The sequence below is a fragment of the Tauraco erythrolophus genome, unplaced genomic scaffold (genome assembly GCF_009769465.1).
Source record: "Tauraco erythrolophus isolate bTauEry1 unplaced genomic scaffold, bTauEry1.pri scaffold_50_arrow_ctg1, whole genome shotgun sequence".
Taxonomy (NCBI): domain Eukaryota; kingdom Metazoa; phylum Chordata; class Aves; order Musophagiformes; family Musophagidae; genus Tauraco; species Tauraco erythrolophus.
The window spans coordinates 354,398-375,739 of NW_028238618.1; the positions used below are offsets into that span (position 1 = coordinate 354,398).

General features: G+C 53.6%; 1 protein-coding gene across 1 annotated transcript in view; it reads left to right on the forward strand.

The window, feature by feature from the left end:
• LOC147525909 (uncharacterized) overlaps positions 1-15,302 on the forward strand; it is a 28,743-nt gene extending 13,441 nt beyond the window's left edge. Inside the window, exons 16-18 of the mRNA XM_086630810.1 lie at positions 13,034-13,146; positions 14,691-14,821; positions 14,895-15,302. Of these exons, the coding sequence (XP_086486936.1) occupies positions 13,034-13,146; positions 14,691-14,821; positions 14,895-15,302 (652 nt within the window). The remainder of the gene's footprint in view (positions 1-13,033; positions 13,147-14,690; positions 14,822-14,894) is intronic.
• The last annotated feature ends 6,040 nt before the right edge of the window (positions 15,303-21,342 follow it).

Genomic DNA, 21,342 nt, shown 5'->3' on the forward strand with positions numbered 1-21,342 from the left:
CCACGGACATTAGATGCGTCTCTACCTTGTTGTGCGTCCCATTCTTCACAACCTCTCTCAGGCTCAGCATCTCTTCTCCAGCGTGGGCTTCTCCCCAGGCTGCGGTGGATCTGTGCCCCACTAAGTTCATCCTGGCTGCAGGGGGCTGCTGCTGTCTCGCCATGGGCTGCATGGGAAACTCAGCTCCAGCACCTCCTCCTGCTCCATCCGCTCTGACCGGTGTCCTTGTGGCCGTTTCTCCCAGATCTCAGCTCTCTCCGGACGCACTTGGCCCAGCAGCACTCCAGCACGGGGTGCTCCCGAGCTCTCCAAGTGGCTCCGCCACGGCCAATTTCAGCCGGTGGGGCCGGGTGGGCGCAGGCAGCCCCCGCCTGGGGGAGGAAAGGGAGGGCCATGCCCTCCTGTCCTGGTTTTAGCTGGGACAGAGTCAGCTCTTCTTTTTAGCAGCTAGAAGAGCTCAGTGTTTTGGTTTTACTCAGAGGCTCGCTCTGAGAAGAATGCTGATAGCGCACTAATGTTTGTGGTTGGCACTGAGGTCTCAAGGACTTTTCAGCTTGCCGTGTTCTTGCCAGTGTGCAAGAGCACAACAGGATAAGGGGGGAGCATGGCTGGGACAAGGGAGTCCACGACTCTCCTTATGATTTGTACTTGAACTTAAGATTGAGGCCAAACTGGCCAATTAGTATTCCACATCATGCAGCGTCATGCCCAGCATAAAAGTGAGAGTCAGCCGGAAAGAAGGGCTTTTGCCCTTCCGAGACTCTCACTTTCGAGCTCTTGGGGTGTTTTTTTCTCTCTCTTGCTCTCTGTCTCGGGGCCTCCCGTTCATCTGGGATTGCGGTATCATGTTTTATCTGTTTCGGGATTGCAGCTTCGGGACGAGACGGGCCTTGGTCAAGGGGTGGTGAGCAATCACACCGTACATTATTCGTTTGGATATATTTATCCTTGTACATATTGGTATATATATGTATTGGTAGCGGTAGTAGTAAATTGTTCTTATCTCAACCCATGAGTCTCTTTTCTTTTTCTTCTTTGATTCTCTCCCTCATCCCTGGGGGTGGGGGAGTGAGCAGCTGTGTAGGGTTTGGTTGCCGGAGTGGCCTAACCCACGACACCTCCTCCTTTCTGTCCTTGCTCCTGGGCAAAGCACCTTTTTCGGTTCCTTTGTCCCCACGTTAAATAGGGCAATTCGCAGAGGTGCTGATGGCCCAACCCCGGCCGAGAGGATGGGGGTCCGATCTGGTGGTCAGAGCCGGGTCTGACCCGGTTTTGAAACCAGGGAAGTCACAGGGAGCAAATCCCCTCTCCTGCCACCAGAACCCCTTGGCATAAACCCAGCACAGTAGAATATAGAAATTAATATATATAAATTCAGAGAGATGGAGCAACAGCATGGAGGTGGCTGCTGGTCGGGGGGGGGCATTCTCTGTGACACATCCCGCCAGCATCCCTGCAGCAGGACAGGAGAGTGAAGGGAGGGGAAATAACAAAAAATAAATGTATGGAAGCGGCTGTCGGCACTCCAGATTGTGGCCACGGGGGCACGGAGCTGCTGGGCCCCCCCGGCTCTGGATTTCCCAGACGCTTGTTGCAGCGCCCAGAGAAACGCTCCTCTCCTCTGCCTTCTGAAATTCAGCCCAGCTTCTTGCACAGACCCCCCTGCACCCCGCCTTCCCTGTCCTCCCTCCCTCGGCACGCCCAGGGCCCAGGGAGATTTTTCCTGGTGATGCCCCCCTGTCCCTGCCACTCCTGCTCAGGGCCCTTCCCCAGGGAATGAAGCCGGACCCATCGCTGTGGCTCCTGACTGCATCCCACCCCCGGGACCCCCCAGCTCCAGGAGACGTGGGGAGCCCAGGTCTGGCTGCAACTGGGGTCCCCCAAAGGCGGGGAGCTGCCCGCGGAGGGTGGCCAGCGCGGGCTGGGAAGGACACTCGGGACCATCCTGGGTGCTCCGAGCGCTGGGGCGCTGATGTGTGGAAACAGACTCCACAACTGGGAAAGTTGCCCAGTAGGTGTGTTTATTGCAGCGCTGGGCGCACGGGGGATCGCTCCACCACAGACGTGCACACCCGCCGTAGCAGTTTTCTTGTATTTATACAGACACACTCATAACCCCCTCCCCAAAAGGTCAGTCTCTCCCAGGAGATCATTTCCATAGCCCCCGCCTCAGGATCCGCCTCAGGCTCCTCCTTGACACGCCTCCTGGTGGTCGTGGGCAGGGGTCTTTGGGATGAAGGCCATAGGTCTTCCTCGCTGTGTGTTTTCACTTCTTCCCTAGAATTCCTGTTTTGGCTGAGCTTGCAGAGCCAAACCATTTCCCAGCCTGGCCTGGCCTTGAGTGGACACCTGGTTGTCTCCTACTTGTTATTGCTCGAAGACAAATGTTAGTTCTTGTTAGTCCTTGTCTCTCCTCTTTGTCTTTGCTTTCTCCCTATGGGTCACGAGTTACAACCTTGCCATCATTTATTTTGTCTCTCTTACCGGCCTTCTTTTCGGGCAGTCAGTGTTTCACAGCAGGGATTAGTGTTTGATAACTTCTAACAATTCACAGAGCTATTTCACAGAGCTGTGTATTTCCCGGAGTCTTATGCCCATTCTTATACCTGTCCATAGAAATAACAGCTAATATAGTCTTATGTGGTCTTATGCCTACTGCTGTACCTATCCCCGTATCAGCGCCGTGGGTCTGGGGAGGGGGTGGCTGTGCTGCCGGCAGCTGCCCCGCGGGACGGGACTGCCGCAACGGGGTCTGCTCGACGGGAGGGGAGCGCAGTGGGGCCCCGGCTGGCCCGCAGGACCCCTCCCCTGGGCACCCGTCGGGGCAGAGCACGGGGCGGGCAGCGCCCCCCGGACGCGGGGCAGCAGCCGGGCCCTGCGTGGCTCCTGCCGGCGGCCCCGGGCCCGGCTCGGCGGAGCCCCCGCGGGGGCTGTGCAGGGGGTTTGTCCCGGTGGGGGAAACGGGGCGGGCGCCCACCCCAATTCCCGGCCCCCGTTCCCGTGCCCAGCGGCGGGTCGCTGGCGGGGAGCGGCGTCACAGCGCGGGCTGCTCCCCCCCCCAGCTCAGGCTGAGAGCGGACGCAGCTCATCACATGCCGTCGGTGTGCCGGCAGGGCCGCGCGGGGCGCGGGGAGCCCTGGCAGCGGGGCACGCGCAGCTCAGTGCCGGGGCACGTCTCTGCTCTGCTGCCCGGCCTGGGCCTCCGTTTGTGTCCCTGGGGGGGTGTCACCCCCTTGCATTCGTTCCTAAAGCAAAGCGCAGTCTGTAGCAGTAAAGCAGTTTCTCCATATTTAGATATCGTGCAAAACGAGCGGTGTTACCCAGCAATGAAGGGGTTGAAGTTTTTGTGTAAGAGTTTCATGAGGGTTTAGCAGGCAGTAGGTGATTCACACGTACCTAAAGAAACTAACAGATGTCCATCCTTGAAGCTGCCGGGAGTGATTAGAAGGGAGACTCTTTATCCAGAGCTGTCTGCCCTTGGAGGGAACATCCCAGAAAATGTATAAACTTTGTGGTCGTGTTACTCTGAGCTGGGAACATGCGCAGCAGTGACGTGGGGAAAAGGGAATTCCGGCAGCGGGAGATGGTGCCCACCGACTCACGGACCAGCTGCCCCAAACACAGCCCAGACCCAAAAGAAAGTGGCGGAGGAGAGAACTGATCATGCGAAGGAATTTCCATGTAAAGCGAGAGAAAATGAACCGATTGTTTAAGAATATGTAAATATGTTATGAATTATGCATGATTGTAGTGTATAACTAAGTTTCCATCTGGGGGCCAGGTGTGCACGCCAGGAGGAGAAATCCCCCGTGCACCCAGCGCTGCGATAAAGAATGCCGCTTTCTAAAACTCCAGAACGAGTCTTGGAAAGTTCAGTTTCCTTTTCAGGTGTCAGATCTGGCGACCCAGATGGGACTCTCTCTGTTCGGCTGCAGGACCTGCTGAGAACAGGACTCCTTGGGTACCCCCGGGGATTTCTCTGGAGGGACTCCTCGCCTCAGTCGGACCACTGCGGGAACAGACAAGGACCATCTTAGAAAAGGTATTGTTTTTGGGGGACCGGTCCGTTAGGGAGCTCTCTGTAAGCTGTAAGGTGAGACTTGTGCAGGACAGTGTATACTGGACAGCCAGCGCCTTAAAGGTGTGCTTTGGGTATTTAATCAATTTTGATTGTGGGTTCCAGTCCCACCGGAGTTGGTAAAAGTGATTACGATTGTGGGTTCCAGTCCCACCGGAGTCAGTAACTATCCAGAAGTTGAAATATTAAAGACCGAGTAGCTGGTAACCATCTGGAGGCTGAAATATTAATGATTGAATCCTATGGTGTCCTAGTTTTAGCTGGGACAGAGTTTTTAACAGCTAGAAGAGCTCCGTGTTTTGGTTTCACTCAGAGGCTCGCTCTGAGAAGAATGCTGACAGCAAGCTGGTGTTTGAGACTCCAAGGACTTTTCAGTGTGCCGGAGTGCAGAAGCACGGCGGGATAAGGGGGGGGCATGGCTGGGACAAGGGGGACACGATTCCCCTTGTCATTTGTGGTGGAACTTAAGATTGAGGCCAAACTGGCCAATCAGTATTCCATATCATGCAGCGCCATGCCCAGTATAAAGGTGAGGGGCAGCCGGACAGAAGGGCTTTTGCGCTTTGGCTCTTTTGCCACTTTTGCTCTTTTGCGCTTGCTGCGCTGTTGCTCTGTTGTTTTTCTTTCTTTTCTCTCTCTCTCTCTGCCCCTCTCTATTTCGGGGCCTCGCGTTCGTCCGGGATTGCAGCTTCGGGACGGGACGGGCTTCGCATACGAGGGGGTGGTGAGCACCTACACTGTATTAAATCATCTGTATTAAATTGTTCTTATCTCAACCCACGGGTTTCCCGTTTCTCCTTTAATTCTCTCCCTCATTCCTGGGGATGGGGGAGTGGGAGTGACCAGCTGGGGGGGGGGGGGGCGGTTCAACCTAACCCACGACATATGGGACTGTTTGTATGATTCTAAGAGTTGTATTAATTGTTTGTATGGTTGGATATTTTCGTGGTTGTAAAACTTGTTTTTGTCCTGTTTGTGTGTGTGAGATGTACTTACAGTACGAAGCGCGTGTGCAGTTCTGATCCGCGGTTCTGTTCTCCCACCAGGGAAACAGCTGGAGATGGACGAAGCGATTGAAAAATGAGAGTGAATGAGTTATTTTAATGATAATTAGTTATACCTAGGAGGTGTGATTTTAATTTTAGTCGTTTGGTTAGTACCAACAGGATTGGGATAATAATAATCATCCAGTAAATAATGGGTAACCAATAGAGCGGGAGAATTTTGCACAAGAGTCCATTAGGATGTGTCCTGGCACATTGGAAAGATATTGGGGGTCTCCCAGGAGGAAACGTAAATAAGAAAACTTTAGTCAAATATTGTAACCAGTGGTGGCTGTTGTAGAAATTGAAATATGAGGAAAAATGGCTGAATAATAATACTTATCATAGAATAATACTTGCAGTAGTTACTTACACTGCTGGCGTACACTGCTTACTTACACTGCTTGCTTACACTGCTTACACTGCTTGCTTACACTGCTTGCAATGCTTACTTACACTGCTTGCTTACACTGCTTACTTTTACTGCCTGCTTACACTGCTTACACTGCTTACTTGTTGCCTTTGGAGGCGTGGTGACTGGGTTCAGGAACGGCACGGCGACCAACCCCTGGCCGCTCGGGCCATCTGCTCACAGACACCGATGTGGTGGATGGCAAATGGCGTTTATTGGTGAGTGGCACAGCGTTATATAGCTTGGGTTTACAACGTCGCTTCCGTCTGCTTACATCATGAGCTGACCGCTATTGGCTATCCGGGGCGGGGGTCCTATCTATCCGTACAGCGCGATATCTTCCTGTGGAGGAGTTCCTCTCCGAGACTGGCCATAATATTCTCTCTCCAGGTATGGACAATCCCTGTTTGGGCCCCAGAGCACAAGGTTACCAGCTAGATTACTTTTGTCCTTCAAGTTATCTCAATGGCCTTAAAAGGAAATGTAGATTGATAGCCTGCCAAGATGCAGCCTCCTGGATGCCTCTCCGATGACCGCAATGAGGAGACTGAAGGGATGAGCTTATCACCTGTGGTCTGCTAGCGCTGCCCTATCACTATAGCCCACGAGAGTGTGTTTACGCTAAGCAAGCCAATTGTAGAATGTAGTCGTGTCACGCCACATTCCGCTATATAACCTGTGTGTTGTTTGTAATAAACGGAGCACGATTTTCTAACCATATTGGTGTATGGTCATGACTCTGGGCCGTCCACAGAAGGGCTCTGCAACAAGTGGCGCATGAGCAGGGACCCTGAACTCGCTTAAATGCGGAAAAAGCGCTTAAATGCAGATAAACTCGCTTAAATGCGGAAAACCTCGCTTAAATGCGGATAAACTCGCTTAAATGCGGAAGTCTCCATAGCATCGTGAATACGGTATTGGGAGCCTGTGGACGAGGCAGCAGGGAAGGGCACGGGATGAAGAGAATCGCTGGAGCCTGGAAGTTTCGCAGCGGCCGAGCGAACCCCTGCAAGGTAAGACTGCGATGGAAACGGATGCGGCAATCAAGTTGTTAACCAGTATATTCTCTAAGAGAGGAGAAACGGTTAACGTTAAGGAGATAGAAAGCCTCATTAAGTGGGCGAAAGCAAATGGACATTGTAAAACCTGTCCGCTACTCTTTAATGTTGATGAATGGCGTGAAGTGGGAGAACATCTCTGGGAGGCCACCTTAGCGGGAGGAAAAGAGGAAAAAACAGCAAAAGAAGTGGGACAGACGTGGCGTGTCGTAATTAACACCTTGTGGGAGATCAAAGCTGAGCGAAAAGTTGCTGCTGCGGCCATAGAAGCCCTGCAGCCGGATAACACCTCTGGCGAGCCGCACGAGGAGCCGCCGCCGCCCTCCCGTATTGCGCAGTTCTTTGGGGTCGGACATTTACGCCCAACAAAAGCCGTGCGAGCTCCCACCTGTTCTACTATCACTGAGGTGTGGAAACAAGCCGAGGGGCTGGGAGAAACTGTGTCCGAACAAAAAACTGAGTCTAAAGAGCCTACGGGGCCCCCAGCTTGCTCAGGGACAACAGAGGAAGTGCCCGCCGCCCCTCCAGCGCCAACTGGGCACAAAGCGGAAGTGCCAGCCCAAGGGAACTCGGGGGGTGGTGACTGTACGGCTTCGTCATCGCTGTCGTCGGGCCAAGGAGGAGCCCCCTGCCACCCAAAACTTAACCCTGCTTTGCCCTCCTCTGGCGTGTCGGTTCTTTTGCAGCTGATGGTCCTCGCTGGGAGGGGTCGGCAGCGGTTACGGAGCGCGAGCGGCCGGAGCCGCGACAACGACAACAACAGCGACAGCAACAACAAGCGGGGCGGCCGGCACCGGGCGGATGGATCGTCGTCCCCGCTCGGCTGAGGTGAGGCAGGGTTGACCCCCCGCCGCCGCTGCCCCCGCGCCACCCCTCCCCGCCCCCCCCCCCGGCAGGCCGCGCCTGGAGAGCGGCCGCCTCGCCGCTGCCCGTGGCCCGGGTTTTACCAAGAGACAGCACATCTTGACTTGGATCGTCTCGATCGGTGTTGCGGGAAATAACTAATCCTCCTTTGTTCCAGCAATTCCAACAGTTAATATCAGTGTTGCAAAACCGTAAACATGCATATTCCATGGTACATCTGCGAGCGCACACCACGCTGCCAGGGCCTATAGCAGAAGGGAACAGGCGAGCTGAGCCTCTCACGAGTGCAGCTCTGGTACCAAACTCGTTAATACAGGCAAAATCTTGCATGACTGCTACCATCAGAACGCTGACGCTATTAGGTGACAATTTGGTTTAACACGACAACGAGCCCGCTCAATCGCACAATTGTGTGCTAGCTGTTAAAATATGATCATGCCACCAGTGAATGGTGTTAGTCCTCGTGGTTTATGTTTGCAGGAACTTTGGCATACACTTCTTATCAGACGTATGTATTTTTGTCATCATAAGGTATTGAGCATGTTACTGGTATTCCTTACAATCCTACTGGGCAACCGATCATAGAATACGCACATGGTACTTTGGAGAATATGCTTTTAAAACAAAAAGGGGGAATGACAGGGAAATCTCCCAATGAAACAATAGCTAAAGTGTTATAGGTGTTAAATTTCTTAAATCGAGAGCTAAACATTTTGGGATGAATAAAATGTCACACATGTCAAAATCAGGCACAGGCAGGGTTACAGCAAGTGGCTTTCCAACAACTGACTGAATTGGCTATGAGAGCATTAAGACGTGTCCCTGATTTTTGGGACGGGGAGGCTTCCTTTGCTTCCATTCGGCAGGGAGCACGGGAACCTTATGAACATTTCCTTGATCGGCTGCAAACAGCAGTTCAGAGACAAACAGAAAATCCAGCTGCTGCAGATGTCTTGCTATTCCAGTTAGTAATTGAAGATATCCTCTTAAGTACGTGCCAAGCCCATGTATACAGCAGTGTTGGTGACAATATTGGGGCAGCTGTAGCTATTGGCAGTGTTATAACAGGATGTTTTAGATGGCTGAAAAATCCTGAAGCGGAAGGTGACCATCTAAGGAGTGCTTCCCAGCATCTATGCTCTCCATCCTTTTCTACTTTTTGCAATTTCCTTTTATTTTGTTTTGCATCGTGATGAACTGTCACCAGAGTTCTCTGCTCTGCAGTGCCAGAGCATCCTGTGTGTCACTCTGGTGGTTAGCAGTATCATGAGGCATTTCGCAGGTTTACGTTTTTGCATTTCACAGAGATCTTAAACTAAGACAATCACTTATCTTGAATAGCACACCCTACTCCTCGCCACCTATTTGCACATCCATTGTCCCATATTGACATGAATCAAATGAATACTTTTTGCACAGGCGAGCTCTTGATCCTATCAGAAATCGGGCAAAAACAATTGCAGATTTAATAAAGGGTGTCAGAATGTGGGCTCAAAAATTAGGCGATGAACAGCTCAAATTAGGACATATAATTCCTTCCACTACCCTATGGAATACTCCAATATTTGCTAACCCAAAGAAATCAGGAAAATGGAGATTTACGTTGAAAGTTTTAAGAGCTATTAATGCAATCATTTCACCAATGGGTACATTACAACCGGGTATATCAAGATTCCAGAATGTTCGCATTTGATGGTGATTGATTTAAAAGACTGGGTTTTTTCTACCTTTTTACTCTTTTATTTATTTACACCCTAACGATTGTCCTAGATTTGCCTTTTCAGTTCCAGTACTTAACGATGAACAACCCACGCAACAATATCATTGGACTGTACTGCCTCAAGGAATGATGATCAGTCCTACAGTTTGTCAATTGGTGGTTGATGATACTTCCCATCAGGTCCGACAGCAGATCAAGCTCAGCAGATTGTACACGTCTCCCCTGACCGTCAACGTATTGTGCCTTCAAATACTCCAGCAGGAGTAAATCCAAAAGGTTTATGTGCCAATGAATTATGGCAGACTGATATTACTTATATTCAATCGTTTCTTTGATCTAAATACGTCCATGTAACTGTTGATATGTTTTCTGCCTTTGTTGTTGCTACTGCTCACACTGAAGGAAACCATGGGAGTACCAAAGAAAATCAGGACAGACAGTGATCCAGTATGGTGCCTTTTTACAGGATTGGGGAGTGACTCACACTACCGGTATCCCTCATTTGCCTACGGGACAAGCTGTTATTGAGCGAACTCATTTGATGTTAAAACAAATGCTTGATAAACAAAAAAGGGGGAGTCTTCTGTATATTTCCCCGCAAGAATCCTTGGACAAAGCCACATATGTTTTAAATCTTCTTAATTTGTCTGCTTCTAGGCAACATACTACGGCTGTGGATCACAATTTTAAACCCAGTGCCATTTTTGCAGAAAAATCAACAGCATGTTATAAGAAACTGGACTCAACTCATGCGATGGCCCTGTGTCTCTGCTTGCATGGGGAAGAGGGTATGCTCGTGTTCTCTTTCCCACAGGTCCATACTGGTTACCAGCAAGAAACGTAAAGCCAGCCAGGACTTTTGAAACTACAAACAGAGAAAGGGAGATCCAAGAATTAGCAGAGCAAGCAGAGATCACAGAAACACCGAATGAGGAGAATGTTTCAAATGGACAGACTTGTAATAGAAGATTTCATGTTAATATATCAACTGTTCTTATGTTTCTCATTGTTAGGTATATCACGTGTGTGAAAGTTGCTTGTATATATGCTTTGTGTGTTTTCTCCGATTGGAAGGTGTATGGATTCCACCCGTAGCTACTGGAAGGAAAAGAATTAACTGGTACCAAATTAATGACAAAGAATTACTAACTGGACTTAGTTGTGAGCACATAACTCTGAAAAAGGAAGTTAGGAGGATTGTTACTGAACAACATGTTGCGATTCGCAAAAACCGCTGTTGGCCAGCAGAGCACATACTGGGCAGCCTTGTTGCACGCACTGGCCACGCGTGCGGCAACGCCGTGTCAGTACCTTTGTCATAGACTCTGCTGAGGGTGTAAGAAGGATGGCTCAGAGCGGAGCTGAGGGAGGCTGCAGAGCACACTGTGTGGATAAACAGGGGACGCCCTGAAGGTGCTGTGCCTGCCTCCCTTCTCCATGATGACCCTGTTGATTGACACCGTCCTGCTCAGCGGAATCTTGGGCATAGTCGAGATGGTGAGACTCCCAGAAAGGGAAACAATATGCCAGTAACTGCTTCTGCAAGGCTGTACCAAAACAAAATGCTAGTAACTGCTTCTGTAGGGCTATAGTAGAGCTTAGGGTATTCCTTCGCATATAAGGGGAGATCTATGCACTATAGGGACTTTAGGAATGTATTTACCTCATACCACCATGATCCTAAGTCATAGACACACCCGGAATAAGCGAAGCACACATGCTTATGATAGCTAGTGCAATTCCAGAGCAGAATTTGGGAAACCAGCTAAAATCATTGCAGCTTCAATATTTGCACCAGGAGTTGGAGTGGCACCAGGAGTTTGAAGTGTTAACTACACTGAATAAGTTGGGTCACCTGGGCTAACAAAACCAACGTCTCACAATTCTGTTTATCTATGCAAAGTGCCTCTGACCCATTTCGCACGTGCCTTATTGGTGTGCCAATACTTTGGCCAAATAATAGCACTAACATTACAGAGTTTCAAAGATTCGTCAATGCCTCTGCCCTCTCATACCAATAACCCAGTGGCATGAGACGGATCTGCAGTGGGTGGGATTGGCCTTTCGATGTAGGATCGGAAGTCCAAGCCGCCTTGATTAGATCACTCAATGTGACCATTCCCCGCAGGACTGCAAGAACTTGATCTCTTAGGTAGCCTGTTACCAGGAACATGGAAAAATGTTTCTGGTTTATGGAACCAGTTGATGAGTCACGACGCCATATGTAAAACCATTCGCCCTCCTATGCAACTTCTAAATGGCTCTGGAGTGGTTTGGTTCCAAACGCTGAAGCAAGCCTATCAGGCTAAATTAGGACACAGCTTTTCCTTCCAAGATAAACCGCGTTTCAATGTGTCCGGCACATCGATGGGGGAGATGTAAAAACTGGAGCACTCATTGGGAAAGTATTTACACACGATACGCTCCTGCCCCCCGGAATTTTTCTGATCTGTGAAGATCGTGCCTGGGCCAGAATTCCACAAGGAGCTATCGGTGGTCCTTGCTATTTGGGTCGCCTAACTCTCTTTGCCCTTAGCATTCATGATTTTCTAGCTGAACGAACAACCCGAACAAGTCGGGGTAAGAGGAGCCTAAAAGAATTTGACGGCACTTGTAATGACAACGTGCAGCTGCTGAATCCAGCTGAAATAGCAGCACTATCTGTCTTCCTTCCAGGAGCCTCTGACGGCAATGCTAATAGTCAGTTGGCTAAGCTTGCTTGTTGGGCATTGAAACAATTTAATCTTACCTCTAATATTCTCACTTCTCTATTGCTTGATGTAGATGATATCCAGCATGCTGTATTGCAAAGTTGCACTGCTATTGATTTTTATTGTTAGCTCAAGGCCATGGTTGTACTGACTTTGAAGGCATGTGCTGTATGGACCTATCTGACCACTCTCAAAGCATTCATAAGCAACTTGCAAATTTCCAAAGTAACATGCATCATATCATGACACAAGATGACCGGTTCTCAAACTGGTTCGGTAGTTGGAACATACCAGGTTGGATAAAAGGATTAATCATACAAGGCATAACGATATTAGTTGCATTGCTGTTTATGATTCTCTTAGCACGGTGTGTCCTGAAGTGTGCCTCTCGGGTCCTCCTTAAAGCAGTGCCAGGGCTATGGATTGTCCAAAAACAAAAAGGGGGAAATGTGGAGGAGTTCCTCTCCGAGACTGGCAATAATATTCTTTCGGGTATGGACAATCCCTGTTTGGGCCCCAGAGCACAAGGTTACCAGCTAGATTACTTTTGTCCTTCAAGTTATCTCAATGGCCTTGAAATGTAGACTGATAGCCTGCCAAGATGCACGCCTCCTGGATGCCTCTCCGATGACCGCAATGAGGAGACTGAAGGGATGAGCTTATTACCTGTGGTCTGCTAGCGCTGCTCTATCGCTATAGCCCACGAGAGTGTGTTTACGCTCAGCAAGCCAATTGAAGAATGTAGTCGTGTCACGCCACATTCCGCTATATAACCTGTGTGTTGTTTGTAATAAACGGAGCGTGATTTTCTAACCATATTGGTGTATGGTCATGACTCTGGGCCGTCCACAGAAGGGCTCTGCAACATCTTCCAACCGCCAAGCCTTAACTACCTACATTTCCCCCCTCCCTATGCTTAACGAGGTAGTCTAAAAAATCTAAAATCTTTGCTAGAAGGTCCAGAGTTTAAAAATCTAAAGTTTAAAAATATACATCATAGTGTCATAATAACGAACATAAGGCCCATTGGGTAAGTGGTAAATGGGGGGTGACTGGGAGCAACGGGGTGTGACTGGGGGTAAAGCTAAATAAGTACATTCTTAAAGTAATTGTTGGTGTTCTACGAACATAATGTTAATTTCTCTAGCCGGCTCTTAACAAACGACACGAGCCTGTTTAACAGGCAGGGTCCGAAGATTAATGCCAGCATGACCGTTGCGATTGGGCCCATCAAGGTAGATATCAGGGTGGTTAGCCATGGTGAATGGCTGAACCATGATTCAAACCACCCGTGTTGGGCTTCCCTGTCTTTTTTTCTTTGAGCTAATCTTTCTCTCAGTTTAGCCATCGAGTCCCTAACCACTCCAGTGTGGTCGGCATAAAAGCAGCATTCCTCTTTCAAGGCAGCACAAAGGCCTCCTTGTTGCATGAATAGGAGGTCTAATCCCCGCCTATTTTGTAAAATGACTTCGGAGAGCGAGGAGAGGGATTTTTCTAAAAAGGTCATAGATTTTTCGATTTTTTGCAAATCTTCATCGATGGCGGCTTGCAGTTGAGACAGGCCTCGTTGCTGGGTCACTAGGGAGGTCACTCCCGTGGCCGTACCGGCTACTCCTAAACCAAGCAGCGTCGCTATTGTTACGGCTGTCAGTACTTCCCTTCTTTGGAGTCTGTTGTCAGCTTCTCCCCAGTAATGGTACATCTCTTCTTCTGGGTGGTATAGAACCCTGGGAACAATCAAAATTTGCACGCAAAAGTCAGCAGAGTCATTAAAAAGTTTAAGGGACACACAAGGGGTTACCCCTGATTGGTGGCAGATCCACATTCCGGATACGGATGGGATTGCCCATCTATAGGTCCTATCAACCGCAACAATTTTCGCACAAACAGCACCATTCTGGTTCACCAGTGAGGTATTACCAAAACACACGCCCTGGCCTCTGACTCGGTTCAGGGTGATCCCTTTCCGTGGTGTGTTCCACCTACATTGGGTTGGGCTGCTGTCTGATGAGTAGTTAAAGGGAACATCGAGGGCGACGCCTTCATAAAAGGGGGGATACACATCATACCATAACCAACAAGAGCTCGTGAAATTCGTGTTTGATTGATTCAGCGACCGAAAGGTAGCATCCAACACATCAAAAAATGGCTTGTTGGACAAATAGTGGCGATTCACACTTGGTTCGCTTGAGGGAACTATTTGCTTAGTTGGTAGGGGACTGGTTGGAATGGGGGTGGAAATCGGCAAGCTTTCTTTTCTTTGCTGGTTATCGTTTTTGATTACGGCTTTAGGGCCAATCGCTGTGCTGCTCTTTACTTCCTGTTTTTTAATAAAAAATAGTCCCCCCCTATTTGCAGGCTGGAGCCATGTAGTGGATGATCTGCCCCAGCTACTTGGGCCAGTTGCCTCACACAGTTGTCTTCCCATTCTTGTTTGAAAACAATCATCCCTGCCCCGTCAAAGATCAGCCTACAAGTTCGTTTTATATCAAACGGGAGCGTGTCGTCTCCCCCGAAGACACCGTCTATGAGGGTGGAGACCATGGCAGAATTAAGCCCTTTGTCCGCCGTTGCTTTAACAATCGCTTGTACATCCTTAGGGTTCATTGGCGAGTGGATCCTCTGTCCCCCATCCGTCACCCAGACCGGGAATGCTAGTTTGGCCGATGGGACCCAGTCGGCGCACACTGTCTTTATTTCCCTCCCATCCGTGAGAGGGATTTGTGCCCCTCTCGGCTCTCCTTTAATTCGGATGGGGATGTTTTGGCGTTTGACTCTATCTGCCCCCATTGCCTCTCCCTCAGAGTCTGGGCCAGCTGTGGGCCACTCGCCGCAGCTGGTGTCTGAGCCGGAGCCGGAGCTCGACTGGCTGCTCACTTCCGGTTCCGAGAGCTTTCTGTCGGACTCCGGCCCCGCCCACTTCCCGTGCACGCGGGCCGTTCCCTCCCCCTCGGCTCGCCCCGCCTTCTGCTCGGCCAGGGGTTTGCCCTATAAGGGCATTTTTTCAGGTGGACGCTCTGATTGGCTCCCCGCCCCTCGATGCTCTGATTGGCTCCCCGCCCCTCGATGCTCTGATTGGCTCTCCGCCCCTCAATGCTCTGATTGGCTCTCCGCCCCTCGACGCTCTGATTGGCTCCCCGCCCCTCGACGCTCTGATTGGCTCTCCGCCCCTCGACGCTCTGATTGGCTCCCCGCCCCTCGATGCTCTGATTGGTTCCCTGCCCCTAGAGGCTCTGATTGTCTCTCCGCCCCTCGATGCTATGATTGGCTCTCCGCCCCTCGACGCTCTGATTGGCTCCCCGCCCCTCGATGCTCTGATTGGCTCTCCGCCCCTCGACGCTCCGATTGGCTCCCCGCCCCTCGACGCTCTGATTGGCTCCCCGCCCCTCGATGCTCTGATTGGTTCCCTGCCCTAGAGGCTCTGATTGTCTCTCCGCCCCTCGATGCTATGATTGGCTCTCCGCCCCTCGACGCTCTGATTGGCTCCCCGCCCCTCGATGCTCTGATTGGCTCTCCGCCCCTCAATGCTCTGATTGGCTCTCCGCCCCTCGACGCTCTGATTGGCTCCCCGCCCCTCGACGCTCTGATTGGCTCTCCGCCCCTCGACGCTCTGATTGGCTCCCCGCCCCTCGATGCTCTGATTGGTTCCCTGCCCCTAGAGGCTCTGATTGTCTCTCCGCCCCTCGATGCTATGATTGGCTCTCCGCCCCTCGACGCTCTGATTGGCTCCCCGCCCCTCGATGCTCTGATTGGCTCTCCGCCCCTCGACGCTCCGATTGGCTCCCCGCCCCTCGACGCTCTGATTGGCTCCCCGCCCCTCGATGCTCTGATTGGTTCCCTGCCCCTAGAGGCTCTGATTGTCTCTCCGCCCCTCGATGCTATGATTGGCTCTCCGCCCCTCGACGCTCTGATTGGCTCCCCGCCCCTCGATGCTCTGATTGGCTCTCCGCCCCTCAATGCTCTGATTGGCTCTCCGCCCCTCGACGCTCTGATTGGCTCCCCGCCCCTCGACGCTCTGATTGGCTCTCCGCCCCTCGACGCTCTGATTGGCTCCCCGCCCCTCGATGCTCTGATTGGTTCCCTGCCCCTAGAGGCTCTGATTGTCTCTCCGCCCCTCGATGCTATGATTGGCTCTCCGCCCCTCGACGCTCTGATTGGCTCCCCGCCCCTCGATGCTCTGATTGGCTCTCCGCCCCTCGACGCTCCGATTGGCTCCCCGCCCCTCGACGCTCTGATTGGCTCCCCGCCCCTCGACGCTCTGATTGGCTCCCCGCCCCTCGACGCTCTGATTGGCTCTCAGCCCCTCGATGCTCTGATTGGCGCCCCGCCCCTCGACGCTCCGATTGGCTCCCCGCCCCTCGACGCTCTGATTGGCTCTCTGCCCCTCGATGCTCTGATTGGCGCCCCGCCCCTCGACGCTCCGATTGGCTCCCCGCCCCTCGACGCTCTGATTGGCTCCCCGCCCCTCGATGCTCTGATTGGCGCCCCGCCCCTCGACGCTCTGATTGGCTCCCCGCCCCTCGACGCTCTGATTGGCTCCCCGCCCCTCGATGCTCTGATTGGCGCCCCGCCCCTCGACGCTCTGATTGGCTCCCCGCCCCTCGACGCTCTGATTGGCTCTCTGCCCCTCGATGCTCTGATTGGCGCCCCGCCCCTCGACGCTCCGATTGGCTCCCCGCCCCTCGACGCTCTGATTGGCTCTCTGCCCCTCGATGCTCTGATTGGCGCCCCGCCCCTCGACGCTCTGATTGGCTCCCCGCCCCTCGACGCTCCGATTGGCTCCCCGCCCCTCGACGCTCTGATTGGCTCTCTGCCCCTCAATGCTCTGATTGGCTCCCCACCCCTCGATGCTCTGATTGGCTCCCCACCCCTCGACGCTCCTATTGGCTCCCCGCCCCTCGACGCTCCAATTGGCTCTCCGCCCCTCAATGCTCTGATTGGCTCTCCACCCCTCGACGCTCTGATTGGCTCCCCACCCCTTGACGCTCTGATTGGCTCCCCACCCCTCAACGCTCCTATTGGCTCCCCACCCCTCGACGCTCTGATTGGCTCCCCACCCCTCGACGCTCTGATTGGCTCCCCGCCCCTCAATGCTCTGATTGGCTCTCCACCCCTCGACGCTCTGATTGGCTCCCCACCCCTCGACGCTCCTATTGGCTCCCCACCCCTCGACGCTCTGATTGGCTCCCCGCCCCTCGACGCTCTGATTGGCTCCCCCCCCCTCAATGCTCTGATTGGCTCTCCACCCCTCGACGCTCTGATTGGCTCCCCACCCCTCGACGCTCCTATTGGCTCCCCACCCCTCGACGCTCTGATTGGCTCCCCACCCCTCGACGCTCTGATTGGCTCCCCGCCCCTTGACGCTCTGATTGGCTCGCACTCCCCTCCCTTTTACTATCGCCCCACCACCCTTCTCCTTCCCTTTCTCCTGCCCTTCCCACTCACATGCGCTCCTCACTTCTAGCACTTCCTCCCTATTCCCGCCGGCGGCATTCTCGCCCCGCCTTCCCCCTTGCCGCTCGGCGCCATCTCGGGGCGCATGGGGCGGTGGTTTCGCCCGGACTTCCTCAGGCTCTGGTTTCCCAGCGGCGCCCCTGGCTCCCTCGGCTCACCCACCCCAGAAGGATTTTGCTCGTTTCTGTCCCTCCGTAAGCGGGTCGGGGTTTGGAGGTTGAGGGGGTGTGTCGCCCTCTCGCAGATCTTTAGGCTCAGCATAATCATCACCGTCTGGGGGGTGCAGAGTCTGCGTAGCTGCCCCGACCCCCAGTTTCGGGGTAGCCAATGTGAAATATGTTCGTTTGATTTGTGTCAATATGGTGGTAAGGAACGGGGTGTGCCCATTCAAGATAAATGATTATCATAGTTTAAGATCTCTGTGAAATGCAAAAACATAAACCTGCGAAATGCCTCATGATGCTGCCGACCACCAGAGTGACACACAGGATGCTCTGGCACTGCAGAACAAAGAGATCTGGTGACAGTTCATCGTGATGCAAAACGAGATAAAAGGAAATGGTGAAAAGTAGAAAAGGATGGAGAGCATAAACGCTGGGAAGCTCTCTTCAGGTGGTCACCTTCAGCTCCAGGATTTTTCAGTCATTTAAAATATCCTGTGACAATACTGTTAATAGCTGCAGCTGCTTTAATATTGCTACTGACACTGCTGTACACGTGGGTTTGGTGTGTATATTTTCAGTGCACAAAGTGTTATATCAATCAGGAAACTTATGCAAGTAAAAGAATTTACTTGATTTAATAAAAAGGGGGGGCTGACAGAGGGAATATAGAAATACCCAAAATCACATAAGAGGGTATATATTAGTTATTGCTTGCTTTTAAATACTAACAAGTTATTGTTTAAATGTTCAATACTAACTGCTACATTAACTGCTGTATGAATTATTGCTTGCCTTAATTAAGTTGTGAAGTGCCAGTCCCTGCTGGCTGCCCAGGGAGGAGGCTGGTGAGAGAGATAAGACAAATGCCAGCGAAGTCGTAACTCATGACCCACACATCTGTAGGGAGGAAGGGAGACAAAAACCAGCCCATGTGGGCAAGATAAGGACTAACAAGAACTAACATTTGTCTTCAGGCAGTGATAGGTAAGAGACAACCAGATGTCCACTCAAGGACAGGCCAGGCTGGAACCGGTTTGGCTCTGCAAACGCAGCCAAATCGGGAATTTTAGAGAAGAGGTGAAAAGTGCACAGTGAGGAAGACCTACGGCCTTCATCCTGAAGACCCCTGCCCACGTGAGGAAGACCTCCGGCCTTCATCCTGAAGACCCCTGCCCAGGACCACCAGGAGGCGTGTCGAGGAGGAGCCTGAGGCGCATCCTGAGGCGGGGACTATAGAAATGATCTCATGGGAAAAAACTGACCTTTTTGGGGGGGCTGTGAGTGTGTTTGTATAAATACAAGAAAACCGCCACGGCGGGTGTGCGTCTTGGTGGAGCGGAGACTCCCGGCGCACCCAGCACCATTTGCTTGCTTTTATTCGCTTAGTAAATTGTAAACTTTAATTGGAGTTCTGTTTGGGACTCACTCATTTATCACAGGGCTGTGCCCCGCGCCGCGCAGCGGGATGGAGAGCTGCGGGGCCGCACGCTCCGTCCCTGCTGCCCCCGTGTCCCCTCGGGCACTGCCTGGATGGCCCCGGGGTGCCCTGGGGAGGGCAGGGGGAGCCCTGTCCCGTTGCCCTCCCGACACCCAGGGCTCACTGGCCCCGGGGAGCGCTGCGAGTTGCAGGTTAATAAATCAGTTTGTCTCCAGAATGGTTTGCTTTGTGCGCTCGACAATAGCCTGTTGTAAACGGCAGCCCCTTGCCTCCCCTTCTGAAAGGCTTTTAATTAAAATATGGAAGGGGCTTTTCTGTGTACTTAAAAAAAAAAAATAATAGATGTCAGCACACTGCCATTTCTGGCGTTTAATTATTCTCGCCTTCCTGCCGTTTGTGATCCACATGGTAAGTCCTTTGTGCCATGATCCGGCCCCATTAGGCGGCCGAGGGTGATGTTGGCAGCGGGAGCCGTGTGCCAGCGGCAGCCGTGTGCCCGCGGGAGCCGTGTGCCAGCGAGAGCCGTGTGCCCGCGGCAGCCGTGTGCCAGCGGCAGCCGTGTGCCCGCGGGAGCCGTGTGCCCGCGAGAGCCGTGTGCCCGCGGCAGCCGTGTGCCAGCGGCAGCCGTGTGCCCGCGGCAGCCGTGTGCCCGCGGGAGCCGTGTGCCAGCGGCAGCCGTGTGCCAGCGGCGACGGCGATTTCCATCGGCCGCCTCGTCCCGCAGCCGGGGCGGGGGACACCAGGAGCCGCACCGAGGGCCAGCAGTGCCGTCGCGGCGAGCAGGGACGAGTCAAGCACTGGGGCTGGCCGGGAGCTCCAGCCCAGCCTCAGCCCCGGGCGCCGGGCAGAGCGGACCCTCCTGCAGCCGCCCAGGGCCGCTCCCGGAGCCCCGTGCCCACCCCGCGCGGGGGAAGGCGGCACAGCCCCTGCCCGCCGTCACCAGCGGAGCCGGGCCCTGCGCTCCGGGAAAGGTCCCGCCGCCGGCCCCGCGCCCCCCGCTGCGGGTCGCTGCCTCCCCCCGCGGGAGCGGCCGGGGCCGCCGCAGCGACGCCCCCACAGCGGGGCCGGGGCCGCTCCAGCCCCTCCCCCCCTTCCCACAGATTCTTTCAGCAGCGCCCGCGCGCAGCACCGACGGCTTCACGGCGCCACGGCCCCTCCCCCCGCCCCGCCGGGACCGGCGGCGCCCGCGCCGCGCCCGCTACAACGGCGCCACCTGGCGGCCGCCGCGGCAGCTGCAGCGCGGCCCGGCGCGGGGGCGCGCGGGGGGACACGGCGCGGCGGGGCGGGGGCGACGGGGGCGCACCCCGACGGGGCACTGAGGGGCGTGGGCGGGGCGCAGGAGCGCGCAGGGTGAGACACCGCGGGGGGCACGGCACCCCTCCGTCTCCCCGCGGTGCCCGCCGCGGCTCCCGCAGAACATGCACTGAGCCGTGCCCGGCCTCAGCCCTCGGTGCCCCCTGGGTGCGACAGTGCCCGGGCCCCTCCACCGGCCGCGGTCCCTGCCTCAGCTACGTATTTCCAGGCACATTCCCCCTACAATTAGCACATGCTCTTTAATTAATTTTCCTCTTTTATCTCTTCACCCAAATTATCTCGACCATGGCGCCATTCAGCACGTGCACAGCAGCTAATGCTGCTATTTATGGCTTTCCCCTGTCAATGCTGTGGCTCAGGAAGCCAGGCCGGCCACCTCCTCTGGGGGCTGCATCCTGTGCACAGCGCGGGACACATCCCCGGGATGGGCCAGCGGGTCGGGGATGTGGGTATCATCCATACTCGTTCCCATAACCTGCCCCATCCTCAGGCCAGCCAGCTCCTGGCTCTGCTTCACGGGCAGCAGCTCTTTCCCAGTTCTCCCGAGCTAGGCAAATCCTCCTCACATTACTGCGGTGACATATCCTTCCAAGTGAAAATGGAGCTGAATCAGGCAAAGCTGCTAAATTAAGTCTGTCTGGAACGAGCCGTTAAACATTGACACCTTCTGAACACCAAGGGGAGACGGATAAAACCTTCCGAAGGCTCCTGAGGCCGTTGCCAGCAGAAAGGGACTGTGGAGGAGGGAGTGGGAGAGTGTGATGAGCCCCTGAACCTCCATGTAGTGGGAACTGAGGCACAGGGATGTGGCTGAGGGTGCAGAGGCCGTCTGTGGTGGAGGAGATGGCCTTCAGCCACCAGCCAGCTCCGGGACACACCGGCCACCCCCACGGCCCCCCTCAACATCAGCACCAGGGGCAGAGTGGCCACCGCGGCTGGCTTCAAACTGCAGCTCTGAGCTGCACAGCAATCCGTCTTTCTACCTTTAATAAGCTTTCTCCCTTTAAAAATAATCATTACCAATAAACAAATATACCAGCCAGTGTGTATAGGCATCATATTAAGTAGCTACATGCATTCGTTACA